Raw genomic sequence first — 10,313 nt, 5'->3', positions numbered from 1 at the left:
GATGATGATGGTGATGGTGGTGGTGTGGTGATGATGATGGTGGTGGTGGTGTGGTGATGATGATGGTGGTGGTGTGGTGATGATGATGGTGGTGGTGTGGTGATGATGATGGTGGTGGTGGTGTGGTGATGATGATGATGGTGATGGTGGTGTGGTGATGATGATGGTGATGATGATGGTGATGGTGTGGTGATGATGATGATGGTGGTGGTGTGGTGATGATGATGGTGATGATGATGGTGGTGGTGTGGTGATGATGATGGTGATGATGATGGTGATGGTGTGGTGATGATGATGATGGTGATGGTGGTGTGGTGATGATGATGGTGATGATGATGGCGATGGTGGTGGTGTGGTGATGATGATGGTGATAATGATGATGATGGTGGTGGTGGTGTGGTGATGATGATGGTGATGATGATGGTGATGGTGGTGGTGTGGTGATGATGGTGGTGGTGTGGTGATGATGATGGTGATGGTGATGCTGGAGATGCCTGGTGATGATGATGGTGGTGGTGTGGTGATGATGATGGTGATGATGATGATGGAGATGCCTGGTGATGATGATGGTGGTGGTGTGGTGATGATGATGATGGTGATGGTGGTGGTGTGGTGATGATGATGGTGATGATGATGGTGGTGGTGTGGTGATGATGATGATGGTGGTGTGGTGATGATGATGATGATGATGGTGGTGTGGTGATGATGATGGTGTGGTGATGATGGTGTGGTGATGATGATGGTGGTGATGATGATGGTGATGATGATAATGATGGTGGTGGTGTGGTGATGATGATGATGATGGTGATGATGGTGATGATGATGGTGGTGGTGTGGTGATGATGATAGTGATGATAATGAAGGAGATGCCTGGTGATGATGATGATTTTGATGATGATGGTGATAATGATGGTGATAATGATGGTGGTGTGGTGATGATGATGATGGAGATGCCTGGTGATGATGATGATGATGTCCCGATGATGGTGATAGTGATGATGATTTTAATGGTGATGATTACGATTTTATGGGGATGATGATGATTTTGATGATGATGGTGATGACGATCAAGTCATGATGATGATGATCATGTCCTGATGATGATGCTGATGATGATGATGATGATTTTCATGATGCTGATGATGGTAATGATCGTGATCTTTTTTGGTGAGATGATGATGGAAATGAATGGGGATGATGATGGTGATGTGGGCGGGGGATGGGCAGTATGAGTACATCTTGTGCTGTTTCAAGAAAGAAACGATGATTTCTATTCTACCAAATAATTTATCAATGTTTCAGCCTTGCGAATTACCTTTGGATTCCGTTTGTGTTTTTTTGCCAAAAAATGACTTTTCAATCGCAGAGGGTGTCTCTTCCATAGAAGTGAATAAGATCTTAACACATTTTGGGCTCCGATATCTGTCAGGATAATGTTATATCCGCCGTTCGTATCGCTATGGTATCATTTTGATAGGCACCGCCCCCTCCCCCCTTCACTTGCTCTAATCATTATTTTACGCCGTTTGCTAAACCCCGAAATTCAATTAAAAGACTGGAGGTGGTATTAAGCTCTAAAAAGAATAACCCCATGGCAGTTCAAGGGGGAAAATGATTTTTTAATGATTTCTCCACAATCCAGCCATTAAAAAAAAATCTCAATGTCCTCGCTTGATATGATACGCACATTTTTTCTTTGCTGGTCTTGTGTAAATGAATTTAAATAAAATGAAATGAAAAGATGCAATAACGACATGGATGATGTGGATAGAATTCTTCCATGAAAAGCTTACTCAAATACATGTATATTTTAAAACAATCTAATTAAACAAGACTGTTGATTTTCTGTTGGAGGGGCCTATATACGCGGTTTTATCTACAAGAAAAAAAAATCGAAATAATATGCCAAAGAAAATCTCATTGAGAATTGATCGAAGGCATATGTCAATAATAGTCTCTGTGCGTCTCATTCGGCGTCTCCTTTTAAAACACTGGAATTGTCTCTGAATCTCAAGCGAAATATCTTTCATAAGTAATTGGGTCTGTAGTTCTGTAAAACAATAGTAAGATTATGTATATACCTGCCTATAATTTGCACGCTGCTCTCTGGTTTTATGTGATTCTCTAAAGGAAATATCATCTTAATGGTATTACTGATTCATTATTGGAGAATACCAATAAACTTTGGTAATTATCGTCTACGATAACCATGGAGAAACATATCTTCTCAATGTTAGCAAAATTATTAATAATTAAATGCGTTTTTAGGTGTGTCTTAGCTGCCATGCAAGAAAGTAAGTATAATTTCAATTAGATTTTTTTCAGTCATTGAATATGATGAGGTCTTATATAAGAACAAAGATCCGGGGGGGGGGGGGCAGAAGAAAAAAGGGCGTTGCGCCAACTTTGGCATATTGATATAGGAGTGACTCGAATAATAGCGTTATTATATAAATTATATGGTCCGTTTTTGCCGGCAGTACCAAAGGCTCTACGCATGAATTCATCTGGAAGGGGGGGGGAGCAACAACTCGTAATATTGAACAAATGTAAGCGAGTGAGCAAAACGACCTAGCAGCAAGAAAGTGTTCATTATTAACATGGGAGAAGACATGAATAATTTCATAATTTATATGTTCTGTTTCCATTTTGGATGCCATCAACTTGGGGTTTTTTTTCGTCTACATTAACATAGTTAAGTACAAACTTCTTTCAACTTTTGATACCATCATCATCATCATTACCATCATCATCACCATCATCCTTGTCTCGTCATTGTAATCATCGAGATCATTTTCTCCTCTCTCCAACCAGTTTACATGCTAGACATGTGCGACTTAACGATGTCAACGGATGTATACCACTCCGGCATTCTCATTTCTCAGGTAGAACCGTTTTATGCAAACGATGTGGAATGCAGGATATCAATAACCACGGATGAAGACAAATTATTGCTGCTTGTTTTTGGCGATTTTGACATCGAAGGCGACATGGAAAGAACCTGTTACGATGCCTTGTGGTACGTGGATGGAGAAGCCAACTCTTCTCAAAATATATTCGAAAACGGTAGGTTGTAATTTGTAATTTGAATAAAAATGAGTTTATTGTCGTTTATTCATATTTTGACAATATATATGAAATATAGTAGGGCAATATGTTTATTAGATTAAAGGAACTCCCGCACTGCAAATACAAGGTTGCAACAATTACATATTGATTTCAAATACAGATGCATAATCCTTCATTCAAGTCTACTAATTACAATATATTAATTTCTAGAAAAAATACATAAATAAGAGGCAAGCCAGCTTACTTGCCAATAAGGTTGATAAATTTGATAAAACTTGCTAAATTTTGAGAGAATATTAATCTTACAGTAACTCATGTTTCTCTTCCCATATCTTTATCATTTAATGTAGGCCCTACTGAATAACATGCTTTGTACTGCAATATTATCATAATCGCAATATGTTACAAATTCTGTTTATGCTTTTTCGTCGTTGTTCATTAATCATTATTCACATTATTTTTGCTGCATTATTATAATTATGCAACTCTTTGTACAAGCAGGTATTTGTGATAATTGATTTTGTTGACAATTTAATGACCATTCGGGGGTCAAAAAAATATATGATGATGAATGATAATCCACAGCATAGTTGCGCCGTAATTTCTGTTTAAAACATTCATAGGCGCAGGCTCATCTAATTAAGCTAATTATTACACATCTGCTGAAATAAGTGAGGTTCGATAGACGATTTGAAGAGTTCAAATATATATTTTTAAATATAGAAAAAAACGAATGAAAGAGAAAGAAGAATAATAACTAAAATGATTTTCAAAAAATAAAAACATCGAGGTATGAGATATTTCACATTCAGTATAATAATGAATTGGGTATTATAAGACGAAAATGGGAGGTGCCGTATGCCTAATTCCGTCCATAATTTCCAAACAAAACGTTGCGTTCCACATATAAATTAACTATTAGGGTGATTCCATAATTATGTGTCGTACGGGACATTTAGAGAACATTTGACAGTTTTTTTTACAAGAAAAAAAAAATATTCCAGTAACTAAAGGTGATCATCAAGTACCACCAGAGTGTTAGGAAAACCAAGACTTGAATTCACATCCTGTATAATACAGATTTAAAATAGTAATGTGTCGTACGGACGCAGAAAAATTTGCTTTTTTTATAGAAACCTAAAGTTTGTACTCTAAAGTCTGTGAGTTGGACAGATCATTTTCATAGAAACTGAACTCAAATTGATATTCAATTACCCAAGAACAAACACATCTATGAAAGAAAGCAAAATAAACATTCATGAATAAATAAGCAAATTATCATTTTCGAGAACATTGTGGCGTACGGGACACTCAAAATGTGTCGTACGGGACATCTCTAAATTGAAGCCAAACTTTATTACTTTATGTCTCTTTGACTTCTTCAATCACTTTATTTGGCTGATGATAATGATAATCCTATCAAACTAAAGACATTCATTATGTTAGAAACCGCTATTGGCTGAATATTTCTGTCAATATATCATAAACAAAATAATGTGTCGTACGGGACACTTGTGTGTTGAACAGGCACTTGCGTGTTGTACTGGACATGCAGCCTGAATAAAACAATGAACTTTTTATCAATCAGAAGGGGAGCATTGCCCCTAAATTCTTCCTTTTTAATGAAAAGCCTTTTAATAAGTAGTCATTCAGGACAATATAATTAAGTAACCTCAATATATACAATCGGGAGCAATATATTATCATTTTATTGTGTAAATTATGGGGCTAAAATGTTATGATTTTTCATATAAAATGTATCTGTCACAACTGTCACTTGTAATTCCACGAAATATTTTTTTTCTAAAGAAAAGCGATTTTACTTTTTCAAACCTTTCTGCATTTTTTTGAACAACATGGTTTGTCTTATTTTCCAGACTTTTTTTTACAACTTGAAAAAAGTAAGGAGTTTCAATACCGTATATAAAAAAATAGTGATCATCAAGGGAAGTCCAAATAGATGATTGATATGTAAATATATTTTTTTTACATCTTATAATAATTTCACATATAGCATGCAAGAGGAAGTCATCTTCCAGGCTAGGGTGAATAAATTATAAAGGTTTTCTTTTCATGCTCAATGACATATAAATTAACCTGCTCTGACCAGTGAAAATCACCAGTTTAGCTGAAGGATTCACAAAAGAATACGCCTACATGAAGTCAATTAAAATGGTTAGAATCACCTATTTCATGTTCTATGGAGATAAAAAAAGTACCTTTTCAGTTCACTTTATGTCAAATCAATTACTTAAATTAAAATGGGCCTACTATTTATAGTTTCTGAATCAAAATCCTGCAATTAAATGTAGTATATATTGTGTGTCGTACGGGACAACTTTTAATAGGACAATTATTGAAAAATGAAAGGCAGTAATTAGATCCTTATGGGACTCGATCACCCATGGGTCAAAGATAGAGAAACTGATATTGTGAAATTGCATCATCAAAAATAAAATTGTAGAAAAAACTTTTGCATTTTCATGTGTCGTACGGGACATTGCCAAAAATAGGTTCGGAAAAATCAGGGCTGCCCCTATTATGGATCATGAAAATGTTGTAAATATTATTTGGAACCATCAATGATACATTATTCCATTGACCTGCAATATTTTAAATCTTCTCGTGCTTTGCCAATAATCGTTTAGGCAGTGTTTGCACTTGACTGTTAATTTTTAGCAAAATTATTGAAAATTGAAAATTCCATTGTTTCCCCCCAAAAAACTATATCTGACTTCACTTTTGGTTAAAACTCATAATTTTCATAAAGTTTAGGTATCATAGTAAAATATTACACTACTTATGACTTATTGAAAGCATGCTGAAATTTATAATATTTTTGAAGTTATAGTGTGGAATCGCCCATTATAAGGATATTCGATGGGGTAAAGTATAGAACTCATGAAAAAAAAGAAGGATACATAGCATAATGAGGGCATATACAGAATTGTGTTCTTCAAACTCTTGCTTATCTTTTACAAGTGTGAAGAGGGTTATTAATACTTTTCATCTTTAAAGGTCAAGTCCACCCCAGAAAAATGTTGATTTGAATAAATAAAGAAAAATCAAACTATAGCATAACACTGGAAATTTCATCAAAATCGGATGTAAAATAAGAAAGTTATGACATTTTAAAGTTGCGCTTATTTTCCACATAACAGTGATAAATAAGCAAATGAGACAGTCGATGATGTCCTTCACTCACTATTTCTTTTGTTTTTTATTGTTTGAATTCCGGTTTGAATTATACAATATTTCATTTTTTACATATTTGACAATAAGGACCAATTTGACTGAACAATATAGTATTAAATAATGCTAATTCCACATGTTCAGGGAGGAATTAATCGTTGTTTCACTTGACAATAATGAGAGAATTAGAATTTTTGTATTTTTTACAATAAAATACAAAAGAAATAGTGAGTGGATGAAGTCATCAGTCTCCTCATTTGCATACCGACCAGAATGTCCATATAACTTTTTTTGTAAAATTAAGCAAAACTTTAAAATGTCATAACTTTCTTATTTTACATCCGATTTTGATGAAATTTTCAGTGTTATGCTTGTTTGATTTTTCTCGTTTTATTCAAATCAACTTTTTGTTGGGGTGGGCTTATCCTTTAAAACGGCGACATCATAATATAAGTGTCCCCTGTATCGTGATTGTAACAAACTGCAGGTGAAAAAATGTGTGGTGACGCAGATGACGTTGGTGATATCATCTCAAGCGGACATACCATAACCCTTTTACTGAAAACAGATGATTCAACTCGCGCAGAGGGGTTCAGACTGGTGTACACAAGTTTTCAACCAGGTATACCCAGTTTCATTAATATTCACCACTGATTCAGATCAGTGAGTGATATTCACATTGGTGATAGACTCGAAACAAAATCAATAGAATAATAATAATCGGATTTATATAGCGCTTTTTCCAGAGGATACAAAAGCTATTGTGGACCAAAAAACACGAGCTTTCATCTTTATTAACTTGATAAAAAAGAAGAGGAATTTTGATTACAGATATCGTCATTTATCAATAATTACTTGGTACTTATAATTATTTATTTATTCCTATATCACAAATATAGGCCGTAATCATATCTCCGTTCAAGAATAGTGTCGTAATATCAAGTCATCTCAGGCTTATCTCTAAGTATTGCGGTGCTGGTATTCATATCAGGATTTTCTTTGTTAAAATGAAAAATGGTCACCGATTTATTGGTTGGTCTAGGATTTTTTTTTCTTGGTTGAACTTGAAATTGACCATTTTTATCGGTCGGACACAGATTGGTAATTTTGAGCGATTCTGTTTAGTATACATTGAAAGCTTTGGAATTATAAGTTACATTTAAAGAACTTTCGTTGTATTTGACAGATCTTTTTTTAAAAACGACATCAATGTTTTAAAATATTTTTTTGGTACTTTTACAACAAACTTCAGGGTGAACTTCCGCTATACTTCTAGAAAATACGAAAGAAGTTGTGTGTAACTTATACCCGTTCCCTGGGCACATTTTCTATTACATTAAATCCAGTAAATTTTCAAAAATATCTTCATATTTTACATCAGATTTCGATTAAAATCTCAGCAGTGTGGATGTATCATTCTTCTCCTTTTTAAAATAAGTTAGACTTGATCCTTAAAACTAGTTCTGAAACCGATATGTGAATGTCCCCATAAGTTAATTTTCATCACATGCATTTTTATGAAAATGATCTGTATTTCCTCTCTCATTGTCAAGGTCCTTGTAACGGAAGCCAGTTTAGATGTTCTAATGGGAGATGTATAGTTGCTCATCTGGTCAACAACACTTACAATAACTGTGGAGATGGAAGTGATGAACCAATACAATGTAATTCAACAGGGCACTTAACCCCCCCCCCTAAAAAATACAAGAAATAGTTTTAGGTTTATTTCAGTAAACGGAAATGATTCAATGGATACCAACTTCATGTTTAAAATCGACCATTGCGCCAATTTCATTAAGATCGATTATAGTAACATTGCTTGCCATGATGGTTATCACCATGCTAACATGGCTCATTATCCAATAAAAGTCATTTTCCACGGTATTTACCATAACCGTTAAAAGTCCCAAGATAGACTCCATTTGATTTCACAAGGTCACAATAAAAACGCAACGATCCCGAAATATCATCATCGAAACTTTTATGCATATACAAAATGTTGTTTTTTAGATGGAAAAATATATCAAATGGAAAACACATAGTCGAGAGGAAAGTAGGAGAAATCTAAAAACAAGAAGGAAAACACGAAATCTTGCAAAAATATCTTAATATCTTAACGACTTGAATTTTGAACATAATAGTATAATTTCCGTGGAAATGAGGAGATTAATATGAGCAGATATATTAGTAGAATTGTGCTGGTCAGGTGGCATGTTTAGCATCTAATGCGTTTTGGTCAAACATCATGTACTTTTCCTCTCATTCTCCCTGCCGAAGTTCCCTCTCCAATTCATTAAGTAAAAAGAATATACATTAAATCAATGTGGAATGTTTTGACGAAATTTGCACAAAATTAGTAAGGTAGTAAGCTTTTTGGCCCGTCTGAGATATGTTATATCAAAATCCAAACTGAAGATAGTTTACAATTCTATCATATTCCACTCTTTGATTATGCAGACATTTATTTATGATTCGGCAAGCAAAAAGTACACTGACCGTTTGTAAAAAGTACAAGACAGTGCTGGGGGTCTCATAAAAGCAAAATAAATAAATCTAATGACGTTTCAAATAATGATATTCATGTAAAATTAGGAAGGCAGTCTCTCCAATCAAAGTGTAAATTACATTTACATATATTGGTATACATATCCCTTCATAAGTTAGCCCCAACTTATATATTGTTTATATTCTCTCCAATAACAAAAAAATATCAAAATTCGCAATCCTAAAATTAATACCAATACCAATATCAAGTTAAATACAAAGTATTTTTCTAGTTCTCAATCGGCTAATTCGACGTGCATCTCATTATTGACGTAATACTAATACTTCAAAGGAATTCCTTTTCGTCGTCGAGGCCAATGGAAACCACTCGATATTTTCTATGACGTAGTATGATTTTCGCTGCTTCAGTATCTTTTTTTGACTTGTGTGCTCTTGTTTTAATTTCTATTTTCACCCAGATGCAATAAAGCCATCCCAAAATGGGAAGATCGCAGAACTGGGTATAGGACTCATTATCGGTATCGCGATCGCAGCTTCTCTTGGTCTTCTGATTATCATCGTCTGCACGCTGTGTATCATCTATCACACACTGTGCTCCAAAATATTATACCACAATCACCATAGCAACATGCAGCAAGAAAAAGTCGACAAAATCGTGCCGCCAATTTTTCGATCATCGTCTCGAGTCGGTGAAGTATCGATTGAAGAACGGTCGCGAGCGAGAGATGCCTGGATGTAATCTTATCCTCTTTCGTTAATGACTCATTTTGATCATCCCAATTCGTTGTTCACTTATATGACCAAGGAAGTTACTTTGGTTGGCAGTGACAAGATTGCTTTATTCACTTGAAACAATAATCAATCAAAACTGTTACTAAAGAATCGCCAGGACTTTGATATGGCTGTGAGAAAAAAAATCTCCTTAAGTACCTTCAGCAGAGTCTTGAAACTGCATAATTTTCAGTACTGCACACTTTTGAACACATCTTACAGTTCATCTTTAATTTAACAGACAATTTGAAGGCAATAATTATTTCTTACAATAGAAGGAGATGTCTGACTTTTCTACCAAATACCAGAAAACATGCCATTGGAATATATGAAAAGAAAACTGAAAAGCAAACATTTTGTTTTGTTTGGGAAGTAACAGAGGGCCTACAGTTAAAATATTCGCAAATAAGAAAATGCATTTGCAATTCTAAAATGAAGAAGCTTATATAACTAACAAGAGTATTCTCTGAAATTACAGAAAATAAGTAAATTGGGTATGAGGGCATACAAATTTAATATGAAAACCCCCCAAATTTTTTCTTCTGTTTATATTTTTAAGAAAACCAACTGACGATGTAGGCCCAATATTGATTTTTTATTTCTTCTGTAATTTTTTTGTTTCTTTTTTACAGTTAATAATTGAGTGCAAATTGATTTACCTAACAATCAAGAGATGATTACACAGCATACATTGTAAAAAAAAACAAATTCAGGCGTAAACAAATTCAGGTGTTTGAAGTTATGAAATACAACATTTGATGTAGTGTCAAATGATG

General features: G+C 34.3%; 1 protein-coding gene across 1 annotated transcript; it reads left to right on the top strand.

Annotated features, from left to right (window-relative positions):
• Positions 1-2,443: 2,443 nt before the first annotated feature.
• Positions 2,444-9,524, top strand: LOC129255119 (low-density lipoprotein receptor-related protein 12-like). Its single transcript, XM_064095725.1, has 4 exons — positions 2,444-3,066; positions 6,749-6,883; positions 7,815-7,925; positions 9,204-9,524. The coding sequence occupies exons 1-4, from the start codon at positions 2,820-2,822 to the stop codon at positions 9,503-9,505; spliced, it is 795 nt and encodes a 264-aa protein (XP_063951795.1). The 5' UTR covers positions 2,444-2,819; the 3' UTR covers positions 9,506-9,524.
• The last annotated feature ends 789 nt before the right edge of the window (positions 9,525-10,313 follow it).

This window comes from Lytechinus pictus, chromosome 2 (genome assembly GCF_037042905.1).
Source record: "Lytechinus pictus isolate F3 Inbred chromosome 2, Lp3.0, whole genome shotgun sequence".
Taxonomy (NCBI): domain Eukaryota; kingdom Metazoa; phylum Echinodermata; class Echinoidea; order Temnopleuroida; family Toxopneustidae; genus Lytechinus; species Lytechinus pictus.
The sequence above is the reverse complement of the archived record's forward strand: the minus strand, read 5'-3'. Positions and strand labels throughout refer to the sequence as shown.